Raw genomic sequence first — 13646 nt, forward strand, 5'->3', positions numbered from 1 at the left:
CTTTTGCCAGCAGTTATGTCAACTGGGGACTCGGGGATTGCGGAGCGGGGTGCAGCTGCAGCACCTGGTGACCCAGCTGGTGCTAATGGGAGCAGAGGGACCCAGCGACCATCCCTCACACTCTGCTTCCCGCCGCATTCCCTGTACCGGCTGGCGCTGCTGGGGTCAGCCCCGAAGAGTCCAGCAGTGCCGCAAACGCATCCATGTTGCGGGGAACGAGCTGGGCAGAGCCGGGCACCGAGAGGCCCTGACCGTGCCGGGGGCCTGCGAGGAGACCGACGCTTGGTGAACAGCGGCCACACCGCCACCGTCCCGCGCTGCTGCCTGCCGGTAAGGCCGGCACGGCGCGGGAAGCGCCCCGCCGGCCCCAGGGCCGGCGCTAGAAGCGACCCCCGGAACCCCCCGAAACCCGATTCCCCGCCCTATGCCAGGTCCGCCCAGCAGATAGCGCCCCCCAGGCGGCCGCGGGGCGCTTGGCCAGGGCCCGCGCCAGCTTCCGATTGGCTCGCGACTCCTCTCTCTGTGCCCGCTCATTGGCTGCCGCCCGGTAACTTTGTTTCCTGGGCGGTTGCCCCACCCTTGTGCCCCTCCATTGGCTACTGCTCGAACCGCGCCTCCAGGAACGTAGAGGGGCAGAACGCTTCTGATTTGGCTTTTCTGGTTGGGCACGCGCGAGATGTGATTGGTGCACGGGGTTCCGCTCGCTGATTGGATGTAGTTCTCGTCCCTTTTTTTCCCTACGGCCTGTTCCGTCTTACGTGAGGTTAGTTCCGGTCCTCTCCCCAGGTCACGCCTCACGTGACCCGCGCCGCAAGCGGCGCGGGACGCCCGCGCGCAGCCAATCCCGACGCGCCTGGCTGCCCCCATTCAAAGTCGGCGGGCGCGCTGGCCAATCGCAGAGCGCGCCCGCCCCCGCGTGCGCTGACGGGCGTGGGGAGCGGCCAATGGGGCGCGGCGGGGCCTGGCCGGGGCGGCAGCGGCAGCGGCTGGGCTCGGCGGCGCTGCGAGGCGGCGATGGCGGAGCGGGGTGGCGGCGGCGGTGCGGGGGCCGGCGGCGGCGAGGGGGAGGCGGCGGCGGAGCGGTACGGCAGCGAGCTCAGGTATCGCGCGGCGGCGAGCGCGGGGGCGGGGGCCGCGGCCTGGCCTGGCCCAGCCCGCCCGCTGCGGCCTTTCCGCAGCGCCGCCCGCGGGCCTGGCCTGTGCCCGGCGGGCGGTGGTGGCGGCGGCGGGGGAACAGGCCTGGGCCTGGGCCTGGGCCGGGGCCGGGGCCGGGTCCTGGGCGCGGCCAGCGGGGCGGGGCCGGGCCGGGGCGGGCGGCCCGGCGGGAGCTGCTCTCGCCGCCTCCATTTTCTGTCCCGGCGTGCGGCCGGCGCTGGGACGGGCCCCGCGGGAACGGCCGAGCCCTCGTCGCCGGGCCGGGGCCGCCTGCCGAGCCTCTGCGCCGGGCGTGGAGCTGGGCTGCCGGGGAGCGGCGGCGGGCGGTCGGGCGCCCCTTGCCAGCGCCTGCCCCCGCGCTCTCCGGTGCAGGGCAGCAGGAGCAGGGGCTGCCCCTACGGTCTGGTGCTGAGCGGCGCGCGCGTGTGGCCGTTCACCTTCTCATAACCTTTGTTTTTTTCAATTTTGAGTCATCATGCCAACATTGGTATTGCACTGGCACTAAATGGTGGGCAAAATTGTTTTCCTGAGAGCAGCAGAAGAGCGTTTGTTGGTTCTAAAGGTGAACGTTTTTTTCTATATATACGTTTACAAAGCTCCCTGTGTAGAGGGTTGGGTGGCACAGCGGGTTGAGTGCGATGGCCAGAGTTCAAATCCTGCTGTAGGTCACAAATGTGAATGATGTAGATAGTCCTGACAGACACTTGTACTACAGAACAATTAAAACCCTTGGAACGATTTGTCAGCTGTTGCTTGAGCAGTCTAGGATGTCTGTGCAGACAGGAATCAGAGTTGCAGGTCATGTTGAAGGAGCTTGGGTAGATCTGGATGTGGTTCCACAATGCCTGCCTACCCTGATCCTAGCTGTAGGTTATTAATTTCCATGAGTAAAAGTTAACAATTGAGGACTAATGAACTTGAATTGCAAAGGAAAAGAAACTGTTGAAGTAGTTGCACACTTAACTTTGTTTATTCAGACGGCATTTTTTCCCCACCCTTTTGATTTTTATTAGGGATTTTTCTTGTCTATTGTAAGAGTTTATTTTCCTACAGCTAAGCAGCAAACAAAAATGAACTTTATTTCACTTTGGCCTTATCCACAGAATGGCTCAGCAGCAAGCACTGAGATTTCGTGGTCCAGCTCCCCCACCAAACGCAGTTATGAGAGGCCCACCGCCTCTCATGCGACCACCTCCACCTTTTGGTATGATGCGAGGTCCTCCTCCGCCACCTCGCCCCCCTTTTGGACGTCCTCCATTTGATCCGAACATGCCTCCGATGCCACCTCCAGGAGGGATTCCTCCACCAATGGGACCTCCACATTTACAGGTAAAGAATGGGAGATTCTCTTCGTTTGTTGATTGGGATTTAGGGATTTTTCTTGTTTGTTTTCACCTGTGGCGATAATAAGAGAAGAGATATTAAAATGGATGAAAAAATAGCAGGGCATGATGAGAATGTAAGGCTCTTGCATGGTATTATAAAACTAATGCGTACTTGTGGCATGTAAACACAACTTCTGTTTAGCTCCTCGGGGCAGTTCTAAATTAATCAGTTATGCAGTTAGGGTACGCTCACCAACAGAGTCTTTACTAAAATCTGACTTCATGTTGGTGCCCTGTGGCCATGCAGAACGCAGGATTCGGCTGTGCTCAGATTTCTGAATGCCTCAAAGCAGGCATGTGAAGTACATGTCAGCCTTCTAGGGTTATCAGAATTATTCTGCCTGTATTCACTTAGTGGGGTAATGATGGACATGCACAAAGACTGACAGAAGGTGCAGCTGAATTCCATGTGAGTTCCAGCATGAGCCAGACCTGCCATCACAATGGTAGTTTATTATTACTGATCACCGAGGGCTTGGTTAGGTTAGGTGGGCAAGTAGCACTTCTGAGAAGTAGGTATATAATCAGTGATGATGTGTGTTTTGTTTCAGGATTGTGTTCAGGAGGGTGCATCATTAGTAATGTACTAGAAATTGTCAACACCCGGGCTAAGGAAAATTTAACATTTGGAAAAAAACTAAGGGTGCTCTCAGTATTTGACTGGAGCAGCTGCAGGTGGCCCTTGTGCTGACATAAATTTACTGTTGGCAGAGGGAGAGTGTTCTTTACTTTGTGTTTATTGTTGTTATGGTCTTGTGGTTGGTTTTTTTGTGTGGTTTTGTTTTTTTAGCTTACAGCATTCCTAGCACCTACAGAAATAATATGAACTTGTTGGGCTCAAGTAAGGTAGATTTCTGTCTGTATTTCATGGTGATGTATGTTTAAGTTCTTTTGCCAACTTTTCAGAGACTCAGACCGTTTGACATGTACAACATATTTGTGAATAAGAGATGTATTGTCTTATTGGGATTGCAGGAGTATAGTGCTATTAGAGCAGTGTAATTATTATGTGGGACTGCAGGCGGCCTGGCAGGAGGTAAATAGTACTACGTGGTTTATAAATAGTGGTTTAAATTCACTATTTGTAATAGAATAGTGAAAACTTTAGTGCTGTGAAATTTATTTTAATATGTAGGAATGTGGGCAAGGTGGAAAGAGAACATGCTGATATGGGTTATTTCACGGTATTTTAGGCCCCGCTTTGTATGTTTTTTGGCAGCAGGGCTATGGGAGCTTTTTTCCAAGTTACTCTTAATGCAGATTAGTTCAGTGTATAGCTCTGCAGACAGCTTTACGTGAAATAGAGCAGTATGAGAGGAAGCAAAAAGAAGCAGCGAGAACAGGAACAAGGATTTAAGCTGGACTTCAATCTGAAATAGCTAACATCAAATTGTAGTTTAATTTTCTGTGCTATCATTATCCCGAGCACAAGATTTCCAGAAGAAGCTAGTGCATGTTTTACATAGCAGTTTTCTCCCTATCTTCTGAAATATAAAGCGTGTTGTTAGGACTTGGACTGCTCAGGGAGGTGTGAAGTAATTATTCATTCCACTGAAACATTCTCAGCTGAATGAAAGTCCTGTGGAATTGAAGACTGAAACAGTATGTTTGAGGGGTGTAAACAGCCCCACTCACCTCATTGAATGTCATCTTTCTTCTTCCTTTTATTCAGTACTAAAGGCCTTGTTCTATGGTATGTTTTCATGCTCAGCTTAAGTTTATTTAAGACTATTTCCACCTACTGCACCTTTGTTGTGGTGCTTTATGATCCCATTTTCCCTCTTGGTGTTAATATTCGTGTGCCCTTTAAAGCTCTGATGCAATGCAGAGTGTTGGAGTGTGCAGTGGAACTTGGATTGAGAGGGGAGAATAGGACTGTGCTTCCTTATTAGAGTTTCAAGAATCAGAGTTAATTTGAAGCCTCAAGCCTAGTTGCTGATGTGTCTTTTTGTGTTTGATTTATATTCTGAATGTGCATCATCTCTCAGTTGTTACATCATAGCTGTTTTATCATGCCATGCAGTAAGCATGTCTGTTACAACTTATTACCATACATGGAATTCATGCATCAAGCATGTCTAAATTTTTCATGCTATGTCAGCTCTGTGCTCTGCTTTGCACCAAATGTTTTGTTTTCAGCTTGTCATCCTGCTTCTGGTGCAAGGGGAGACATGATGTTGAAAGGTCCTGTGGTAGAAACGAAGGAGAAGGGTGTGTTTAGAATGGAGCTGAAGGGCGTTCTGGATCCCCTGGCTGTGTACCTGGCATCCCCTCCTCGCTCCCAGGACTGCCCTGGAACAATCTAACCCCCTTTTCTGGGGAAAGCAGCAACAACAGGCAAAAAGTGAGCTCTACTGGATTCTTTTTACAGATTGTAGAGCTGTAAAGAGAAGGATCATCTTGTGTCCAGATGGAGGAGCTGTGGAGAAGAAAGAAGGAAGGAAGGAAAGAAAGGCTATGGTTACCTTAATGTTGTTTCTGTGATGCTGCATTTCTTGCACACATCCTAGGTTCAGCAGAGCCCTAGTCCTGTTGCATGTGTGCATTTCGGTCTCAGGGCTGTCAGTTATGAGCGCAGAGCTGGAAGGTTTTTACCAGTGAGCTGTCTTGGTATTGCCTTTGTGAAGAGGGAATCTTTTGCATCACAAGTTCAACTATAACTGGAGTGATGGAGATAATTAGGTCGGTACACAGAATAAGTTAAAGAACCTGTTAGATTTTGTCAACTGTCTTTTTTTATAGGGAAATATTCACTATACTTGTTATGCACAGGAGATTTCAGAACAGTCCAAATAAAAAAGTAGAGTGAAAGAACTTAAATGTATCTTGAATTAGAAAGCAGGTCATCAGGCTTTTGGGTAACAGTAGTGTGCAGGGCAATTCTGGATTTCTTATGGTGATGCAATAATGAAAATGTAATTTGATTTTTTTTTTTTTTTAAATTAGCACTGGTCAGAATTTTAGTTAATGGGAAATTGAGAAGCATAATGGATTGTAATGAAACCCGCTGCTCTGCTGTGCTAATAGACTGGATGCTTGCTTGCAACTTTTTATTTTATTTCTTTTCTTCACTGGGAGGGTCATTGTGTAACTGTTTAGTAGTATATTTTATTCACAGCTGGGGATGTCTGAGTGGCAGTTATTCAGGAACAGTTCTTCCATTTGTTCTTGCATTGGGATATTTTTGCCTTTTCAGGAGAGGAGTTTTCTCTCACCCCACTTCTTTTCGTGCCACTTTTTTCTGATGCTTTGCGTTGTTAGTATCTCAGAAGTGGAATGCTTACTGCAGCTGTTCTGCCGTAGGTGGTGGCTTGTCAGGAAGCACATTCTCTGAGCTGGTAGAATTAGGTTGTTAAAGAAGCTCTCAAGACTGGTAGAGTTAACCATACTATAGTTGTACTGTCTGTTGGTGCTCTAATAAAGGAGAACTCTGCATGAAAGTTGTATTATCATCATCATTATTATTGTTGTTATATGCCTTCAGAGACCACCATTTATGCCACCTCCCATGGGTAGCATGCCACCACCTCCTGGTATGATGTTCCCCCCAGGAATGCCACCTGTCACTGCCCCTGGAACACCAGCAATGCCCCCAGCTGAAGAGATATGGGTAGAAAACAAAACTCCAGATGGCAAGGTAAGATGGTTACCAGAAACAGCGAAGTAAAGTGTGTTTACTGCTGTTGTGAGCATGTTGTCATACACAGTCTTGCACTGCGGTAAAATCCTATGCTCTTGTTTATCCTCTTATTAATGATTTTGAAAACAGGAGGAACTGGACCATTTATAAATGCTCCCCCTCCAGATAAGCAGTTGTTTGATGGTGACATTCTTAAATTGTAGGTCTATTTCTATAATGCGCGTACACGTGAGTCAGCATGGAGTAAGCCAGATGGGGTCAAAGTTATTCAGCAGTCGGAGTTAACGCCGATGCTGGCTGCACAAGCCCAGGCGCAAGCCCAGGCCCAGGCACAAGCAGTAGGTGCCTCCACACCGACCACCAGTAGTCCTGCATCTGCAGCATCTCCATCCACGTCCTCGAGTACTCAGTCCTCCACAACCTCTACCACAACCACAGCCACTTCAGTTTCACAGACGATTTCCAGTGAGTAAGAGTTTCTTAACCTTTGTGATGGTGGGGAGCAGATGGTGGGGATGCTGCTTTGGGGTGTTACTGCAGCAAGAACTTGGTATCCAGGAGGAATTTGTTTCAACGTTAAGTGGAGCATGAGTTTGAAGTACAGTGTTTAATCCAGAAGAACCTTGCATGTGAACCTCTGCCCCTGCAATCTGAGAGAGTTACTTCAGGAGAGTAATACTAGATCAGTATGCAACCCTTCTTCTTTGGGTCTTTGTATATTTTTCTTCTGCTGTTATCACATCATCTTAAAGCTACTATGCATCCATTTCCTTTTGACTATAGATAAAACTAAATTGTTTTTAAAAGTTGTAGCAATTTCCTCTTTGTTTCCAAAATGTCATCTGTTGCTTTTTGAGGCTGGATCTTTGAGTGCTGCTCTTGGGCTGCGGAGAATTGGTTGATTGCAGAATAGAGCTTCTTCTGGTCTATTACTTTTATTAGCATTATTCTTCTGGCTCTGACTAAGCCTTGAAAGTTCCCATTTGCTAGAGTTGCACAAAAGAGGAAAAAGAAGGTCCTTAGAACCATTATTATTCAAAGGTCATGAGTGAACAATAGTCTGAAGATTACTGCTGTTTACATGGGCTGAGCCTTTGCTTTTTAGGGTTTTCCAACTGAGGGAACCTCAAGAGGAAAGGGGACTGAATTTATGCAGCACGCACATAATGCATGTTACTACATAGTATCTGCATATACTGTAAATAGTGTGACTTATACTATAGTTTGACATATATATGCTAACAAAGTGCCTGTAGTGCAGAACATCTATATAGAGATGTATCTTAAGTACTATTTGCACACGAGTGTGTCACCAGCAAACAATGAGTCAGATCACCTGGCATGAACAAAGCAAGGTACGCTTATTAAGGAACAGTTTGGTTAGTGTTACTGTCTACACGCAGGGCTACTGAAAGCACATCGTCTATGCTGATCAGAAATCCTATTGTTTGACGGTCTTGATCATTGTAGCTGCGCTGGCAAAAATGTGTGCACCGAGTCAGGCCAAAGAGTGTGTAGAAGATGAGCAATTGCTGAACTGTTCTAACTCCAGCTCTATTGTATAGTTGCATCCTCTGGAATTATTTCATTTTTTTTCTGTAACAGGTGAGACAAGTCAAGCTTAACTCACCATTTAACCCAAACTTTAGAGGGCTGTTGATGAAAGGGAGTCAGATTTAGGTAATCCTCAAATTATGCTTTCAGTTAATACCGGAGGGAGGACAAATCATTAGAGTAGCAAATAATTTGTATTGCTCAAAGCATTTTAGGGCTTTTATTTAATTTGGAAGGTAACTTAGTACTGCATTCAGCTGCCTTGTTGAAATATGGTCTAGTCTTAACCACTTTGCTGAGTAACAAGAATCAAGTAGGAAGTGAATGTTAGCTTCTGGCCTAATGCCAGGCTTTTGAGACCTGATCCTGCTTTTGGAATAGCACTTTATGCGCCTTCTCTGGAGCAAAATTTCATAATATTGAACGCTAAGAGTCTGTTCCACTTTTACCTGTTCTACTGCTAAACTTTGTCTTTGCTTTCAAGAACTGTTACTGTTGGTGTCTGTGCCTAAGTGATAAATTATTTTAAATGATAAAATTTTTATAACTCTCAGACTTGGCCTGTTAAAAAACCCTGGGACTTCTGGCTGAGCTTCTTTCTTATCTGGTACTGATTTGACTTAGGCCTTAAAACAGATCACATACTGACTGTCTGCTCTGTTTCCCTAAATTTTAGGCAGTGCTAAGAACTTTTACTCTTTCTGAAACACGTATCAACAGATCAAAAATCTTTATTTAAATATGTTAATACGCATATGCTATTGGGAATGCTTCTGGTAGTCATTAAATACTGAAGAAAATGCACAGGATGCCCATATATAATACGGTCATAAGTTGGTGTGGTTTCTTTTTTGTTTTTAAATTATCTCATTTTTACAACCGTTTCTCCTCCCCTCCACCAAATCTTACAGTGTAAATTTGCAAGGCTGGTCAACGAGTTTAATCAGTCATGTCTCTAGTTCCTGTTTGCCAGTGCTTTGATACGCTGCACTATTTATTTTCAGTTAAGTGCTGATTTCAGTCATGCTGCAAGGATTATGGAATTGAATGCTAGTAGTGTATTTTCCCACTGGGAGGCACTGAAGAGTAAGAAAGTTCTTGCAGCTTCTGAACAAAAGTACTTTCTTTTTCCTTGCTTATTTACACTTTTTTTTTTAATTGACATTTTTCCATTCTTGGATCACAGCTTAATAAGCACAGTTTTAGGCAGGGTGTTGTTATGCACATGCTGCTGCCATTATTGTTAAAAAGCAGAAGCTGTGTTCGTTTAGCATAAGGGCAATCTTTTTCCATTTGAAACTCTGTAACATTCCCTTTTAATTTTTCTGAAGAGGGATACACAGGCTGTATTTGTCCTTTGGTACACCGTTGCTACTGCTGTACAGACTTCTTAAGTGTAAAGAATGGGACAAAGTAAAATTTTAAATTTACTTTCTTTGTGCATATTTAGTGTTACAGAGAAGGCAAACTTTTTTTGTCCAAGAGTGTCTGCCTCCTGATTATATCTAAGCATATCTGCTTCTATAAGGTCTGTTGGGAAACAGAGAGCCAGTATGTTTGCAGCAAGTATATTGTAGTGTCTAAGATACAAGGTGTTCTTTGTTTTTTTTTATCAGCACCTACCACACAAGACCAGACCCCAAGTTCGGGTGTTTCAGTTGCCACACCATCAGTCAGTGTTTCAACCTCTGCTCCTTCTGCTACACCTGTGCAGACTGTACCCCAGCCAGTCCCACAGACATTGCCTCCTGCAGTTCCTCATGCAGTACCTCAACCAACTGCAGCAATTCCTGCTTTTCCACCAGTAATGGTACCTCCATTTCGTGTCCCCCTTCCTGGCATGCCTATTCCACTTCCAGGTAAATTGGCAAACTGTAATTGTCTTGTCTGCTACATGTCCATGTTGTCAATTTGTTTGCACTCATGTGTCCACTGTGTACGGAACTTGCCTGAATCCTCTCCACGCAGAGTATTTTTGAAAGAATTCAGGGTTAGCAGACAGACTTTTTAACTAACAAAGAACATGAAATTTTTTTGACTTCTATTTCTTTGATATACAAATCAGAAAACAGCTGCATTGAAACATGTAAACCTTTTTCATTTAGATGATAGGAAAATACAAGAATTGCACTAAACACTTCCTAATCTCATGGCACATGTCTATCTTGTCATCCTATTTAAAAAAGAAAAGTGACCTTCTGGAAAGAATCCACATGTGACTGAGAATATTGAAGCACTGTATTTTACTAATTGCTATAATTTTTTTCTACTTGCTTGATTTAGACCTTAAGTCTTGCGCATAAATAGTTATTGGGACATGGATTATAGCTGAAAGAAATTAAAAGAAAATAATATATTTATGAGCAGGAAAAACTACCGTTCAGATGCATTACCCCTGAATGACATTAGGTGTTTCCAGTTCTCTTGGTTTGCAGCTATCAAGTATGATGCTGAATGCTTACACGAAATGTTGAAGTTTAAGTTGAGGACCATAATGAAGGCATTCAAGATGCTAGGGTATTATTCATAGGCTTTAGATGTAAAAACCATTGAGAAGAAGTCTTAGATAGCAGCCCAGTGGTTCCTGGGTAAATCATATTCTCTTAAGTTTTTATAAAATATTTAGATACTTAAAGAACTAATTTTAGGCTGGCAAAATTTTGGACCAGACTGCAGTTTTGTAATTGCTGCGGAGGTCCTCTTAAGAGGTCACTAAAACCGCCCATTGCTTAAATACCATGTTTCAGTTTGCATGGATACAGTTGAGTTCATGTTCTAGTACAAAAGTAATTAGTGTTTTTTCAGTGTGTATTAGCACTAAATACATACCAAGAGCTGATGATTTTCTGTTGCAAAGGAAAGTTTGAGACTGCAGTTCTATTGGATACAAGTTAGTTTCTGATTAGGCATTGCAAAGAAGCAGCTCTAAGCAGCGTCCTCCTATTTTTGACACTCTGTACAAGCTGAGTGAGGAGACTTCTTTCCCGCTCTCCTTTTAACACATTGATCCTGTACACATAAAGGGAAGCCTTTACTTTCCATCAGATTGGTTGGATGAAAAGTAGTCCTTTGTAACACTTCTTTGATAAAGGATATAAACATCAAAGTAGTTAAAATGGGTATTAGTTCTGCTAGCTAGAAGATAGGACAATTTTTAGTTGCTTCTGCTTTTAGGATAGTCTTCTAAAATAACTGGGTGAAACTACTTTAATCTGTAATTTGCTTAAAAAGGAAATCACAGTGTAGTACCCATTTTTTTAAGACAGGGAAAAATACTATTCTGAACATGATATTCAAGGCTGAAAGAAAAATAGATAAAGGATAGAGGGTGAATTCTGATGTCTGTATATTTGTGAGGTTTGGAAGAACAATAAAAAGGGTTAAGCCTTAAAGGTGGTCAGCTGAATGTCCTTAATGGCAATTTCTGACATTGACAGCAAGGGATCAGCATAGAGTGAAGGGCCCTTACATACCTTTAAAGGATATAATCTACTCAGGTGTGAACTGCCAGGTGAAATGTGGATGGTCAAAGCAGTAGAGGAGAGTGCCAGTGAAAATGGATATACTGCCGTTTGTACTTGGGTTGTGTTTTTTCATAAACTCTCAGTCAAGAAGTTTTGTGAGTAGTGCAGTACAGAAGCAAAGAGCAAGAACATTAATCTTCTTAAACTTGTTTTTGAAAATTATTTCTTGCAGAACTTTACTGGTAGCACGTCTTAGATCTGGCCTCTTCTGTTCTCACAGTGAGATTGAGCCTTTTGGGTGGAACCCATAGTACATAGGAAGGATACCTAGCATGCTTCCACTGATGAGTCTAATTTGTCATTTTGCCTGATAACAGAATAAAATCAGTCTACTTTCAGCTAATTCTGGCTTGAGTTGGGGGTTATGGTTTATTAAACGCTGTAAAAGAAAAGGAAACCTTTAAAATATTTTACAGTAACAAGAAATTAGAGAGAAGTCAAAATGACTTTGTAGCAGTGTAAGGTGAAGTTAAAGGCTTACAAAGTTTTACTGTATAGAAGTTTGAGGCTTTCAGCATTAGATACAATATCAGCCAGATTGCTTTCAAGTTACAGAGACAGAGCTGAGCAATACTGTTATCAAGTGATTTCAAAGTTAACCTCTGTATTATACTATAGTAAGATGGAACAATGGAAGAGTTGATTAGTGATATCTCGTAATCTCAGATCTTAAAAAGTAAGTCTGCTTTCTCTTAATTCATACGTTAAAAGTTAGTTGTATGTTTGAGAATGAACTTGGCAGAGGAAACAGCTTGGGTATTTGCTAAGTCTTATCTGCGCTGCAGTATCTCTAATTTCAGTGATCCCGCAGATGGCATTATTTATACTGACCCAGTTTTAAGACATGCTGTAACTTCCTTAACAAAACGAATTTTCAGATTCATTTTCAAGTACATAACATGACACCCTCCCCCCCACCCCCAAATTTAGACAAACACTTCATTCAGTGCTGTTTGAGTCAATGGTTTTGCGTCTCAATTCATAATCTTTTTTTATAAAACTAATTTTAGATTCTTTCATTGAAATTATTAAAGAACATTGCAATTCTGTCTTCTCAGAAGTATTTTTTTAAATAAATTGGCAGTATTTTTGTATGCTTTCCATACTAGATCTCTAATGAAGAAAAACAGAAATTACTTTGGTTATAAACACAGGGGTTTAATTTCATCTTGTGCTGGAGGATTTCCAACCTCAGATGATAGAATTAAAAGCATTTAAGGGGACGTTTCTGAATTATTGCAGTTTCTGAGAGTCCAGTCTGGACCAACATAGTGAGAACTTCTACAGTTTCCTTCTGCACGCTAACGTGAAGGTTTTTGGAAACACGTTCCCCTTACCCCTGCTTAATTTCCTGCTGAATTTTGTTTCTAATTGAAGAGGATTAGATGCATCCCTCCTTTTGGACTATGTCATATCTTAATGAGCTGGAGGGCAGAACCGTGCATGATGCTACCTTTTTGAGGGCTAGTTATGCTGCCTTTAGAGCATTTTTCAGCTCATGATGTTCTTGATAATGAAGAATAAAGAAAATGTTTGCTGCCACTGACCTAGTACCTCTGTGCAGCTTCATTGCTTTTATTTCTTCCCCCCTGCTTCTTCCACCTCCAGCCTTTCTGTAATGAGCCTCATAACCTCAGCTTTCCCTCTGGGTTGAACCTGGCTCTCACCTTGCCATGCCTTGCTAGTTTGACTAGTTTAAATCTGTCCTTCTACTCTTACCACTGCTTTCTAAATGCAGCAGCAGACTGAAAATAGCAAAGACCGTTAGTTTCACTTTGTTGCTGCTCCGCTGATGGATCTGTTTGAGCAAAGGCTGTCAGTGGAAAACAGCACCATTAGTAGAATATTTTGCCATCATACTGTCCTACAAGGAGAGCTAAGCTCCCTCTTGAATGAATTTAAACCCCTGAGTCTTCATTGAAATACCTTTTTTCTAGTCAATGACATCCCAATAATTTGCCAAACAGTTGGTTTAATGTAGGCAGAAACTGTTGCTGCAGCTTAAAATTAGTTTTATATTTGATTTGGCATAAAATGTTGGAGCAAAAATAATTCACATTTTCTTGCCGGGAGGCTTTCTCTTTGCCATTTTCAGATGGCATTACAAATTGTAGCAGGAAATCTGTAGCATCCAGACTCCCAGTGGTAGCTGACATACAATGGCAGCTTTCCAACATGCTTGCTTATCCATTTTACAGGTGTAGCAATGATGCAAATAGTCAGCTGCCCGTATGTAAAGACAGTCGCTACCACCAAGACCGGTAATTTTCAAAACCATCTTAGTTCGTTTTGTCTGTAAGTTGGCATGGTAGTGAATGTTGTTGTTTATCTTTTATTTATTTATTTGCTTCCCCAATTGAATGACTATATATACTTTATTTTCAAAAC

General features: G+C 43.6%; 1 protein-coding gene across 3 annotated transcripts in view; it reads left to right on the top strand.

Annotated features, from left to right (window-relative positions):
- The first annotated feature begins 2258 nt into the window (after nucleotides 1-2258).
- Nucleotides 2259-13646, top strand: part of TCERG1 (transcription elongation regulator 1) — a 32595-nt gene continuing 21207 nt past the window's right edge. For all 3 annotated transcript variants that reach the window (XM_082006264.1, XM_082006263.1, XM_082006265.1), the window contains exons 1-5: nucleotides 2259-2484; nucleotides 6025-6177; nucleotides 6384-6645; nucleotides 9351-9593; nucleotides 13457-13519. In XM_082006264.1, coding sequence (XP_081862390.1) covers nucleotides 2260-2484; nucleotides 6025-6177; nucleotides 6384-6645; nucleotides 9351-9593; nucleotides 13457-13519 — 946 coding nt within the window. In that variant the 5' untranslated portion in view covers nucleotide 2259. The remainder of the gene's footprint in view (nucleotides 2485-6024; nucleotides 6178-6383; nucleotides 6646-9350; nucleotides 9594-13456; nucleotides 13520-13646) is intronic.

This window comes from Phaethon aethereus, assembly GCF_964289735.1.
Source record: "Phaethon aethereus genome assembly, chromosome: 14".
NCBI lineage: Eukaryota > Metazoa > Chordata > Aves > Phaethontiformes > Phaethontidae > Phaethon > Phaethon aethereus.